This window comes from Gastrolobium bilobum, unplaced genomic scaffold (genome assembly GCF_033153095.1).
Source record: "Gastrolobium bilobum isolate Gb01-03AN ecotype WA unplaced genomic scaffold, APGP_CSIRO_Gbil_v1 utg11941, whole genome shotgun sequence".
In the NCBI taxonomy this organism is placed as follows: Eukaryota; Viridiplantae; Streptophyta; class Magnoliopsida; order Fabales; family Fabaceae; genus Gastrolobium; species Gastrolobium bilobum.
This window is the reverse complement of record NW_026898164.1, coordinates 235,734-249,530: the sequence shown is the minus strand read 5'-3', so window position 1 is coordinate 249,530 and position 13,797 is coordinate 235,734. Positions and strand designations below refer to the sequence as shown.

At 32.7% G+C, this 13,797-nt stretch overlaps 1 protein-coding gene across 2 annotated transcripts; it reads left to right on the top strand.

Moving 5' to 3' along the window:
* Window positions 1-4,577: 4,577 nt before the first annotated feature.
* LOC133313429 (uncharacterized) lies at window positions 4,578-12,781 on the top strand. 2 transcript variants are annotated; one of them, XM_061514804.1, is made up of 8 exons: window positions 4,578-5,291; window positions 5,966-7,064; window positions 7,584-7,836; window positions 7,964-8,170; window positions 9,749-9,922; window positions 11,801-11,989; window positions 12,085-12,198; window positions 12,397-12,781. In XM_061514804.1, the coding sequence occupies exons 1-8, from the start codon at window positions 4,634-4,636 to the stop codon at window positions 12,703-12,705; spliced, it is 3,003 nt and encodes a 1,000-aa protein (XP_061370788.1). In that variant the 5' UTR covers window positions 4,578-4,633; the 3' UTR covers window positions 12,706-12,781. The 2 variants fall into 2 exon arrangements, with proteins under 2 accessions (XP_061370788.1, XP_061370787.1); XM_061514803.1 differs by having other exon boundaries at window positions 12,388-12,781.
* The last annotated feature ends 1,016 nt before the right edge of the window (window positions 12,782-13,797 follow it).

Genomic DNA, 13,797 nt, shown 5'->3' with positions numbered 1-13,797 from the left:
AGTAATTCTAAACTCCTAAACCAAGTTTAAGGAAGAGATAGCAAAAAGATGCAGCCTCATCCCCATAATTCCAATCACCGACAAAATGAAGAAAATCCAATAAATAAAAAGGGAAATTTTTGGATCAGGGACCTCTAAATTGTTGAATGGTGCGAATGAGGGTGGAGACCTCCATGGTTGAGAAAGTATCTCTTTCTTAAACTTGGTTTTGGTGTTTAGAATTACTTGTTGTACAGTAAAACAAATTATGGAGAAAGAAGAGGAGAGAGAAAAGGTGTGGGAGGTACCGAGGAAAAAGAAAGGAAAAAAATAATTTATTTTATTTCACAAATCTCTACCGTTGGATGTGATTATAATCTAACGGTATTAAAAGGATAGACATAATAAAAGTAGGTAGAATAACTTGTTCCATGATAAAATTAGAAAAAAATTAGGTATCTCAAATAACATTGTCAAATAGCATTCAGCACATAGAAAAAAATTTAACATTCAAAGGTTACTTAAGGTATAACATGTTCGGGAACAGTTTTAAACAATTATTTCTTTTAAAATCAATTGCTCTAACATATTGGAGTGCCGTTTCATTTCGTTATTATTCATATTCCAATTTCTTCAGAAATTTCTTAGACCTTGCACAACTTTTTTGGGTTTAATTCACATTATCGAGTTCAAACAATAGACAGATGAATATTAAAAGCAAAAGAAAATATAGTTAAACTGACAAATAGATAAATATATTAAAAAATAGAAGAAATTTAAAAGGAGAAAATCACGGGGTGGATTTTGTGGAGAAAAACTTTCGGTGCTCCATTTTACTAAATATGATTTTTTTTTTCTTTTTGACCTATGCTTTTTTTTTTTATATTTTTCTTTAAGTCTATTTTTTTTTCTCTATTTAGTAAAAGGGAGCATAGAGTTCCGATATATTGAAGTTTTTATCGATTTTGTGAATGGTTTAAATAATCTCAACGAAAATCAGAAACAATTGAAAATCAAAAGATTGTTACACAAAATAGAAAGAAAATAAAATCGAAAGATAAGATGAGAAATTATGAGCAATTCATATTGGGATTGAGAGAAAAATAACACAAATGGAAATTTAAATAAAACAGTATGGGCTTTAACCCATTTTTTTGGTTTTTTTTTTGGATTACATCCGGGTATCTTCACAGCCGATAGCCATAAGACTAATCTCTCATCCCGAGTTAGCGCACAAAGTGGTAAAGAGCTGACCACGTTAAAGAGCTTTAACCCATTTTCTTGGTTGTATAGTACTCGTAGGTAATTCCCATAAAATCAAAGTTAATTGTATCATAAATAATCAAATTTAATTGTTCAGTTGGTGTAGAGAAATTGAGTAGATAGTTAAAGACTTCGGTTCGATTCTCCATCAATGTCATCTTGAGAAGAGATATAAGACCTTAATCTTCGATTTGCATTCGGCATTAGTTTAATAGCTGATTCAAAAATCAAAACTTATGAAAATACCCAAATAAACTTATTTGTCTCAAAAAGATAATTGGTTGGTTTGGTATAAAAAAGATCCAGGACTCAAGTCCCCACCATAATTCTAAAAGTTGGTAATTGGACTGGTTAACTAATAATCACGAACTTTCTTGTTTAGTTATTTGACGTGAAACTAGTATAATATTAAATAATTTATCTCTCCCTTTTACTAATTCAATGCTGGACGAACATAGGTTAGAGAAGAGATTAGTATAATATTCGTAGTTTACTCCTTATTAGATATGACAAATCAGTTTGATCATATTAAAAATATATTCCAATATTTATTATATAATTTTAATATACAGTTTTATCACACTCAATAAATTAATCAACGCACAATAAATTAATCAGTTTGACACATATATTAAATGATGCTATATATATAATTTTAATTGAACATTGTGTCACGTACACACGTTCAACCAAATCATAAACAAACAAACCGTCACTAAACAAATATTCATTGTATTGAAGATCTCTTAAATATTTTATGATGGAAATTTATAAAATACATAAGAGCATGAACAGCAAGGTGGTACATCATACTACATAATATTATACAATAATATTAGGGGGTGTATTGGATTAAGGTTTTAAAAAAAAAATTAAGATAAAAAATCTTATAGATTTTAAAACAGTATTCAGAATTAAAAGAACTTTAAAGACTTTTTTTAAAAACGTTTTTTTACAATCGAGATTTCAGAAGATTGATTTTAAAAGATTTTAATAGAATGTATAAGATTTGAAAGGACAATATAGATTTATAAGATTTTAAAAAACCATATGAATTTTTAACAAACATTCAAAATTACAAGAGTCAATAAAAAAAAGATAACAAAGAAATGCAATGAAATTAATAAAAAAAGTAAAACATAATATAATTTTTCCAAATAGTAAATTTCATTATAAATTTTCGTTTGGAATTTTTTTGCAATTAATCTTGTAAACCTTGAGGATTTTGTTCTACATGATGAGAGTTTTCTAACCATATATCATATGCATGTTTTCATGGAGTATTCTAAAAAAAATTGAATTTGAATTTCTGGGTTTTATTATATGAAAGTTTAAAAAATTTCTCAAATTATTTTCAATCGATACATTGAAACCTTAAATTGCTTTGGGGGTTTTGAAAAACAAGTTGTAGTGATCTATTGATACAAAAATTGTTTGAAATCGTTTCCTATAACAAAAGAATTTCGTTCATGAATGTATTGTTATGAAAAATAGGATTCATATTATGAAAGTTTCAATCTTTGTTTAAATTGATCTTGTTTCATTGATGTAAAATGAAAATTGGTTTGGGGGGTTTTTTGTTCCCATATTGTTTTCCCACTGTTTTAAGTTATTTTTAATACAAAAATCACACATTTTTGTACCAAAAAAAATAATGACCAGTAGCTTGAAAAATCATTTTTTAAACTTTCAAAAATTCTAAAAAATTGCTTCAAAATCTGCTATTTTGAGATGAGTTAGATTAAAATCTTATTGAGTTGTTATTTTTGGGTTATTTTGTGTTGTAAATCGCTCAAAAATATGTTATTTTTGAGATTTGACGAAGCTCCCACGACGAAACCCAGTTTCAAGCGGGTCATTGTCAAAAGAAGACGAAGACACTGCAATAGAGAAAATCTCAAGAAATTCTAGGGATTAGAGTGAGATTGTAAGAGAGACATCCTATTTATATTTCTCACTAAAAAGTCTCGTGAAATCTACACAAATAGAAAATTCATTAAAATCGTCAAATTTTTTAATACCACATGATTATTTTTCCTTTGTCTAAGATCCTGATTGAATATCAACAGATTTGAATTGACTCTAAAATCTTTTAAAATTCTTTTTTGGAGTTACCCAACCCTAATTATCTCCTTGAGACGAGTTGACTCCCTCCGGTATCCCCACGAGCTTCGACTCTTTGAGCCGGCTATGAGACTAATCCAGAATGCGGAGAACAGTGCTGACTAAAGGTTGAGCCTCTCCAAATACACCGATAAAAGTTTAAGAGTTATAGATGAAAATAATAGAATTATAGAGTGGTTAATGTGAATGTGAGTGTGGGGTCAGAGTGGGCCAGCCAGTAATTGGCGCTTTCCAAGTATCCCTCTCTGTGTGCGAAGGACATGCTTTTCATATTGTCTTGTATGTATCATGTATGTATGTATGTATTCCCTTTTTTACTTTTCGTTTTCTTAGCCTCTCAGTTTTGTGCCTTTTCAACCCACATTATTCTTCTTTGACGTCATTCATTCAAATCAATTGAAAAATCAATCACTATCACTTTCTTCTTCTTCTTCATCACCATCTTCTTCCTTTACACGCGCCAGTTTCTCTTTTTTATTTATTTCTTTATTTTCTCAAATGGGCTCCATCCTACGTCAATTTTATTGTGCCCAATTTGGTCCTCTTTTTTGTTGATCTCATTCCAAGTTAGCATCTTTATCTCATCCTTCATTCTGGGTTTGAATTGCATTAATTAACTGGTTTGGTTAATTGTCGGTTATTATTATAATTATTTGGTATTATTTTATTCTCTAACAGTTGTTTTCATTTGATCACTTTGGTTATTGCTGAGTTGAGTTTTGTCAAGTTTTAAGTGTTTGTTTATGCTTGTCTGCTACCATTTGCATGTATGTATTAAGCTGTTTCTTCTAGAATCTAGAATCTGAATGTGTTTCTCCATCTAGATTTCTTCTTTCTTACCTCATTCCGGTCTGTAGCTTTTGTCTCTTCCTCTTAAATATTTTTTCATTGATGTTTATGCTGTATTCTGAATTTTCATTTGTTACTAAAAGAAGAAGAATTAGTCTCACTCTGTTTTTCTGATTAATAGGAATGCATTGTTCACTGGCTTCACAATTTGTTTTGTATTTTGAATTTTAATGTATTTTTTATTATTATTATTAATAAGGAGACCTTCTCACGTTCTCATATTACTCTTCAAATCAAAGCTGGATGTTTTTTTCCACCTTTTGTCATCTATTTATCTAAAATAATTTATCAGTTAAGTACGTTTGAAATGTTTTGAAACATCCTCATTTTTTCTCTAATTCTTGTCCTGTGTTTAGGTTTCATCATTTAGAGTGGGTCAGCATACCCACCAAGAATAGCACTGGTATATTTTGTGAAGATGGTTCTGGGAATAAGATCAAAGAGTAGAAAAAGTGTCTCAATCCAAGTTCACTACATCATCCATGTTCAGGAGATCAAGCCATGGCCCCCTTCACAATCACTGAGATCTGTTCAATCTGTGTTACTGCAATGGGAAAATGGTGATCAAAATTCTGGGTCTCTGGCTTCCAGTTCTGCCAATGGAAAAATCGAATTTAATGAATCTTTCAGGCTTTCAGTTCTTTTGTGGAGAGAAGCATCCAAGAAAGGCAAACACCGTGAGACTTTCCAGAAGAACTGCTTAGAATTTTACTTGTATGACAAGACAGTTAAAAGTCAACTATTGGGAACAGCCACAATTAACCTTGCAGATTCTGGAATTATTAAGGAAACTAAAGCCATAAACGTTGTGTTGAACTGCAAGAGGAGTTTCAGAAACTCAACCCAACCATTTCTTTATGTTAATATTCAGCCATTTGATATAGAGTGTTCCAGCTCATCACCAACCAGCAGCTTGTCAAAAGAATTGTCACTAGACAAGGAAGAAACTGAATCTGTATCACAGTCACTAAAAGATGATGATAATGAAATTGCCTCTTTTACTGATGATGACATTGATGACATTCCTTCAAATACCTCCTTGCAAAGTATCAGATCTGCTCCAGAGAAGACAGGAGGTTTGCCCCCTCTAAGTTAAAAAGTACTAAAATTGTTTATGTACTATTCTTGTTTAATGCAAAATGATCAAATCATTGTCACTTTAGCAAACGGATTACTTTCTACATTTTATGGACATTGTTTATTATGATTTGGTAGTAATTGACCTCAAATTCTTGCTGTCGCCGTATTGAGCTGGATTTTGCTCAACAAAAACTGCTATGATGCTTTACTTTTGGTTATGGTATTAATTAATTCTTCTTCTCTTTATTTTTGGTATGAAAATATGCATTGATCATATACATCAACATGCTTGTTGTGTTTAGCTGTATCTTGCTGGAATTCATGTTCCATTGGTCTTACTATATTCAGGAGATGAGATGACATTATCCTATATTTGTTTATTCATGGCACATTTGTATATCAACTACCTGTAAGGTTGGTTTGTAATTGTCAATTTAGATCCAGTATAAATTGATCAAATATTTGAACTCTGAATGTGTTGACACATTATCCTTTTTATATGTTATGTAGATATATAGTGAAGGGACTAGATAGAACTATGTAAAATTGTAAACGCATTACAGATGATGCAATTTTTCTATTGATTATTTGATATCTAGACAAATAATATTTTATACAGAAATGCAGCTGTTTCTGCCATGTTAATAGCCTGTTGCCATTTTGATTTCAGACTGCATCAAAATCAGCAAAGGAGGATCAAAGGGATATAATGGAGAATTTGTTCTACCCTCGGAAAGTACTTCTTCTAGCTTACTTGGAAACACAGACGATGAAGAATCCACAAAGTTCAACAGTTTCAAATATCCCTCTTCATCTGTCTTTCTGTGCTCAGATATCGGAAATGCTGCAAATGGCAGGTCTTCTTTACCTAAAATTTCTGAGGGAAGTGTCCAGGTTGCTGATGCAAGTTCTGAAGTTCGAGAAATCATTCAACAATCCTGTGAGCAAAATGTCACTAAGGGTGATATGGTCAGAGCCATATCTTCCCCTTCATACATTTCATCAAGTATGCAACCAAAATTTGAAAGATCTTCCCAATCTCAAGTGAGTCAAGAGGATAGCGTGACTCAAGAAGATAGCACAAGAGACCAGAGATATAACAATTATGATCCACAGAGAGTTAGCAATTTTTCTAACGCTGGAGTTATGGAGGACAAAGAGAAAATGGACAAGAGAAGAAAACGACAAGAACAGTTTACTATGAGGAATGAGCTTTTGGAAAATAAACTTGTTAATAATTTTTCTGGTGATGATTCTACAAGGAAAGGAAAATTAAATAGTGATACTCTTCTACTAAGTGAAAAATCACATGAACATCCTACAAATATTTTGATGAATGATAAAGCAGAGGATGTGACAAATGTAACGTTTCCTTCACAATCTGCTGAGAGATATGGACTGTTCATCAGGAATCAGACCCTAGATCAGGCGGAGGAAATTAATATTTTGAATGATGTTCATGTTGGTACTGGTTGTCACAAAATTAATCTGAATGGAAGCTTTCCTAATGATAAAACTGAATTGAAGGCTGAAGTTGAAATGCTTCGAGAAGAGCTGATGGAAGCTGCTGCTCTTGAAGTTTCGATGTATTCAGTTGTTGCTGAACATGGTAGCTCATCAAACAAGGTCCATGCACCTGCTCGACGCCTTTCTAGATTCTATTTCAATGCTTGTAGTGTTGGCTCCCCTGCTAAAATAGCTAGTGCAGCTCAGACTGCTATCTCTGGTTTTGTTTTGGTTTCTAAAGCATGTGGAAATGATGTTCCAAGGTATATAAAACTTTATTTCATAACTTTCTAAGTATAATGAAATGATATAAAATTTCAGGAGTATTTAACTGATGATCTTGTTCTTATGGATCTAAACAGCATAAAATAGATTTGATAAAAGCTGAACCTAAGAAAGTAACTTTATGTTCTGATATATGGAGTAAATGTTCTTTATCTGTGAAAAGCAGCTATAAAATTTTCTTGTCTGTCGAAGTTTTGGCATACAAAAAAGATAAGATTGGGAATAAATGTATTTGTGAGAATGTTGGAGAAGCACCTATTGAAGAGAAGATGATTGAAACTCTCCTAAGGTGGTTTGGTCATGTGAGGAGAAGACCAACAAAGGTTCCAATAAGAAAAATGGATCAAATGGATTAATTAAAAATAGCTTTGGTTGTTGTTGCATCTATTGAAGTCTGGTTGATTTAACATCGTTTTCAAAAAGACCTCTGCGCACTTTTCATTATGTGCATGCATGTTGTACCAGTTCTTAGTTTATTGTTTCTTAACCATGAATAGGTTGACATTCTGGTTCTCAAATTTAATATTGCTGAGAGCAATTGTGAGCAAAGGAGTTGAAAATATACACCTTGGTGACGGTCCATGCATCAATAGGAAATTTGATGGAAATGGTTCCCCTCTTCCTGAAGAAGAAAAAGAAAATGCAGAAAAAAAAATTCATAGCTGGGAGGATCCAGAAACATTTTTAGTTGCATTGGAAAAGGTTGAAGCGTGGATATTCTCTCGAATCGTTGAATCTGTGTGGTGGCAGGTTGAATCAACCCTTTATTTTTTCCTCCTTTTTCTTCTGCTTCTTGATCACCTCTCAGAACACTTTGATTTGAAACTGAATGCCCTTGTATTTTTTGCTGATACTTTTTGGTGTTTGTTGTCCCCAGACTTTGACTCCGTATATGCAGTCTGCAGCTGCTAAGAGCTCTAGCTCTAGGAAAATCTCTGGGAGGAGATATGGAATAGGTGATCAAGATCAAGGAAGCTTTTCTATTGATTTATGGAAAAGAGCTTTCAAGGATGCTTGTGAAAGGCTTTGCCCTCTTCGAGCTGGAGGACATGACTGTGGCTGCTTGCCTGTGATAGCTAGATTGGTACAATTTAACATTGATATATCTTGATACAATGTGTTGCAATGCTGGATTCATACTTATATTCTGCTTTTATGCATGTGTATAGATGTAGATGTACAAATATTTTTATAATCATGCAAAATTCCTGGCTTGATGACTTTGTCACTTTGATGCTTAATACTTATCTTGAAATGTTGGAAGTTATAGTTAGTGGGTATTTATTTAAGATCATAAAATCATTTATTCTCTATATTCTCTATTTTTTTCATTTTTTTAAAAAAAAGGGGTATTGATGTGCATGTGAACAGACAAGTGAGCATAAATTGAAAGCTAAAAGTGATTAAAACCATAAGGTGGAAGTGTTGTGCTTGAGTGAGAATATAGAAAGATAATAAATAGGTAGGAGAAAATATTAAAGCAACTTCTGTCATGCTTTGTGAATATGGTGGTATTTTAGGCTTACTGCTGTTTTTGCTTTTTTATATCATTATACTTTTTTGAGCTTAGCTAAGCTAATCCAAACCTGAGAATATCTTAATTTTGTTTCTCTCTAATTTTTATTTTTGACAACCAACATATGCATTGAGTTTTCTATCCATGGCTGGTTGTGTGTTTGTTGCGTTCTGATTGGTTTTTTTATAGTTGACTATTTGTACTTTATTATATAGGCAGATGGTAACGAACACCCTTATAGACTGCACTTGCATCCTGTTGTTCATTCATTCCTTGAACCTTTATAAAACCCCATTTTCGCGCCAAGCCGCCAACACCTGACATCCTAAGCTTCTTCTTGATTTGATCATTGACATGGGATAGAGCCTCTTTGACCATGTGTTCATAACTTCAATCCTCGTCACACCTATTCTTCATATAAATTGAATTTTTATATAAGGTGTGCTTTGTCTATGTTTCAAGATGAAGGGGCTTGTTAGAGATAAAAACAATTCGGGGACTTGCTGCTTTTGGGTTGATGTGATTCTTGATTGTTGCGGTAAACATAGGCTTTTTCCATCCATTCATTATTTTATTATTTGCTTCTGCTTAATAGTTTGTATGTATAGACTTGGTGTTACAGTTGGGGATTTGAAAAATGGAAATTGAATGGGGAGTAGGGAAAAGATTGAAGATGCAAGGAAAAACTTTATTGATTAAGAAAAATGAAACTCAAGAGCTATGCTCTTCACAAGGGAGAATTCCCTTCACACTGAGAAGCTACTCAGTAAGTCACTAATTCAGCCAAAAGTGCCTAACAACGGGAACTATGCCCTTTTATGCACATTTCGTGAATTCCTCCTATACATCTAACTGTCTAGCTTCCTAATAGGGTGTTACTAACTACCCATAGCTGTAATTAAAGCCCTCAATAAAATGAATAGTCCACAACCACAACTACTAATTGACTAACTGCCAGGTGTTTGAGGTATAACGAGTCGTAACACTTGGTCATACCATTGGTTTATTCTTGAAAATTTTCAAGTTGGATAGATTTTGTACATGTTCTTGTTTTCTCTTAATGATAATATGGGCTATTTAGTTCTTATCTTTAAAACTTAAAAATTGAAATGCAGCCTGATTGAAATAGGACTCTTATGATTGTAGGTGATGGAGCAGTTAGTTAATAGACTTGATGTGGCAATGTTCAATGCTATTCTTCGTGAATCAGCTGAAGAGATGCCCACGGATCCTATATCTGATCCCATTAGTGATTCTAAGGTTCTTCCTATTCCAGCTGGAAAATCAGGCTTTGGGGCTGGTGCGCAACTGAAAAATGCTGTGAGTGATGAAACTTTTTTTGTTCTTTACCTTCTTTCTTCTTTTTTAATGCACAAGATTTATCATAATCTTCTGATTTGTGTCCTATATCCCAAATGTTTCATGCACCACTTTATATATGTTTACTTGCAACGCATGCTTCCTCTGTATCATATGCATTAGGATGACTTTGAGGAAGTTTGATAGCCGATCAAAGATGTAAAGTTTCGTATTAGGTTTTGGCGGAATTATTGAAAAAACAATCTGTCAGTTGTTGAGTCTTAATAAACTAATGCTAGTGGAAGGTTGTGGATGGGTGTTAGATACAAACTCTAATTTTTTATTTTTTGTTTTTAGTTCAGAAATATTTAATAGCAATTTGCAGAGTTTTTTTTCTTCTAAAAAACAAATTTCATTTCTCCAGAGTGTGATTTTGAATTCATTAAACTTATTAAAATTTTGAAAGACACTAAAAATTCAAAGCTTTTGAACTTTGAAGCATAGTTAACATTGATTTAGAGTGTTTTTGAAACGTGAGTGTTTTTGAAGTTTTGCTTAGACATATTCCTTGTGCAACTACTCATCCGGCTCAGCATGCTTATCTCTGCTGCACTCAATTTTGCTCTTATTAGCACTTCATTACCCAACATGCACTACCACTGAACATGGCTAATTCTATAACTAATAAAATTAAAACATGAGTGTTTTTGAAGTTTTGCTTTGACATACTCCTTACGTTGTCCTTGTAAATTTGTGGCATGATGGTACAAAATCAAATAAGTTTTATTACTTATAGAATTAGCCGTGTTCTATGGTAGTGCATGTTGGGCAATGAAGTGCTAATAAGAGCAAAATTTAATGTAGCAGAGACATACTTGTGAATAGCCCCGCTTTAGCGCGCTATAGCGGAGTTGCGTTGCGGTGCAGTGGCCGACCGCCACAAACCGCACCGCGACGGTCAGGCAAAGTGTAGCGGATGTAGCGGCCGCTATTGCAGCTGAATCGCGGCGCTATTGCTGCGGCACTACAGTAGTTTCTGCAAAAGTGTTCTCGTCGTAGAAGGAAGAGATTTACAACTTAGATACAAGTGAAAGTGCAGATGAAGATTTGGATGTTCATGATTTCAATTATGATTAGTTCCTTAAGTTCTTTGATTTTGACATTTCACTTAAGTGGCAATTTGAATTTTGACTAATTTTGTCACTTTATTTTGTGGTGTTACATTATTTGAAACTTTAATTCCTTCAATTTGCTTATGATTTGAATTTTAATGTTTGAAATCATTTATGTTTGAGTTTGAGATCCTTCAAATTTGCTTTTTATGTCACATTTTCATATTTTAAGTTTTATATTTGTGGAGTACAATTTAGTGTATCACTTAGGTACACGTACACTTTGCAAGTAGCGATGTAACACTACCCACTATAGCGCTATAGCAGTTTGGAGGGTTAACCGCTACGCGCCGCTATCCGAGATTAATAAGTATGAGCAGAGATAAGCATGCTGAGCTGGATGAGTGGATACACAAGTAAAGAAAGATTAGGAATGAATGTATCCGGTAGAAAGTTATAGTAGCATCAATTGAGGAGAAGATGATGGAAACTCGCCTAAGTTGATACCGTGTGACAAGAAGACCAGTAGAGGTTTCAGTGAGAAAAGAGGATAAGGAAGTTAGTCCAATTAAAAAGGGTGGAGAAAGACCTTAGAGAAGTTGAGAAACTAATTAGAATGACATTCCTGTAAATGGTTTTACTGAAAATTTGGTTTGTAATAGAGCTTAATGTTGTTGATTGATCTACGTAAGTCAACCTGGCCTATTGAGATAAAGCTTGGTTGTAGTTCCATGAAGGATTTGTGATGTTCGTTCTCTTGGTTAACTTTTCATTGTCTGTTACTCAGGTTGGTAACTGGTCAAGATGGCTTTCAGATTTATTTGGCATGGATGATAGTGACTCTCATGAAGATAGCAATGAAAATGATGACCCAAAACGGGAACCACCCTCCAAACCTTTCCATCTCCTTAATGCATTAAGTGATCTGATGATGCTTCCTTTTGAAATGCTTGCAGATGGGTCTATGAGAAAAGAGGTTGGTCAAACTTTTTGTTTGTTGACTTGTGTTTTTATTTTTTTATTTTTTAGGGAAACTATTTCTGAATTTTTATTATGTAAAAACTTACGTAGGTATGCCCTAGATTTGGTATATCCTTGATAAGACATGTTTTCAACAATTTTGTCCCCGACGAGTTCTCCCCAGGACCTATCCCTGATGCTGTTCTTGAGGCCTTGAACAACGAGGTTGGTTGAATTTTAGTATGCTTTTCATTCCTCAGTGAATATAAGCAATAACTATGGTGTAGTCAATGGGTAATTGCAATGTCTACATTCTATACTGTTTTAGTCCCTTCCCTTTCAACAATAACAAAAGCAAATAATGAAACTACTCTTTCTTTTTTTTGTGGTGGGGGTGGATTTTCATGACTTAAGGATATTCAGGATGATGAAGGTTCCATCACAAGCTTTCCATGCACGGCCTGTTCCACATTCTATGGACCACCTCCAGCTTCTTCAATTGTGGGCATGCTACAAGAAGTGGGAACCCAAAATTTACTAAGAAGTGGGTCATTTGTGCTCAAAAAGTTATATACCAGTGATGATGAACTTGATGAATTAGATTCTCCCCTTTCTACTCTTGGCATGGATGATTCCTCACTTGCATCTAAGAAAAATTTTGCTGTGGTAAAAGGAGGCCGTAAGGTTGTTCGGTATGAGCTTTTGCGAGAAGTATGGAAGAGTAGTGAATGATGTATGTATATATTTCTATTGGTGTTTTATTCTTTTGTACATGTAATTACAATTTAACCGGTTTTGGTTTGTTTTGTTTTTTAAATAAAAAATGTTCTGAATGAAATAATCTCTAGATACACTTTTAACTTTATAATCATATAGACCACTATATTTATTTGACACATTAAACAATTCACTTTTTTTAGACAAATTTACATGCATTTCTTAACCTTTTATATACAATTTAAAGGGGGAAAAACTATGACCAATATAGTTTATGTTCACACATACACACACGCCTGCTCACACACATATTTAGCTCATTCTTAACTATATTATGAATTTTTTCTTATAATTTGAAACAAAATCATTTTCATATAATAGTCTTTAACAATTTATTCAATAAATTTCATTCAAAATAATATTATAACTGATTTGATAATTAAGAATAATATAAAATTTAGAATAATATATTATATATAGATAGAATAAAAATTATATTTAACAAAACTGAGAATAAGGAAGGTGTTTAACCTCATTTGGTCATCACCTGGGCAACACAGCCATGGCTATATATAGTGTTTTCCTTAAAATTAATTTATATAGGGATGAAAAAATAGGGAGGGGTGAGAGAAAGTGTGAAACTATTAAATATAATATAAATATAAATTCAGATATAAATATTTCATTATTAGAATTTGTAGGTTATAGATTGTACACAATTATTAAATTTCAGTTGACATAACATAACAGGTTTTTTTTTAAATATAAATGAAATTATACTGGTTAAATAATAACTGACGAGTTATGGTGCTCCTTGGTATAGAAAGGATTTTGTTTTTTTGTAATTTAATTTAGAAGATCTGCAATCTGGCTAAAATCCATCCTTGAATTGTTATACCAAAAATGATTTATGTAATTATGGATAAACAGTAGATATAGAATGCTTTTATGAATTTTCACTTATCATTTAATGTCTTAAATATAAAAAACTGAATAACCTACCAAAAAGAAAAAAGGAAAGAAAGAAAATAGCTACAACGAGATTAATTAGTTTCTAAATGGTGGGAGACCTGAATCTGGGTAAATCTATCCTAGATTATGTTATGG

What these genes read in the sequence shown, in the direction of transcription:
- LOC133313429 (XM_061514803.1), top strand. Translation starts at nt 4,634, where the DNA reads ATGGTTCTGGGAATAAGATCAAAGAGTAGAAAAAGTGTCTCAATCCAA. An exon ending in TGCTCCAGAGAAGACAGGAG is followed by an intron (nt 5,292 to 5,965) that starts GTTTGCCCCCTC and finishes TTTTGATTTCAG; the next exon opens with ACTGCATCAAAATCAGCAAA. An exon ending in ATGGGTCTATGAGAAAAGAG is followed by an intron (nt 11,990 to 12,084) that starts GTTGGTCAAACT and finishes AAACTTACGTAG; the next exon opens with GTATGCCCTAGATTTGGTAT.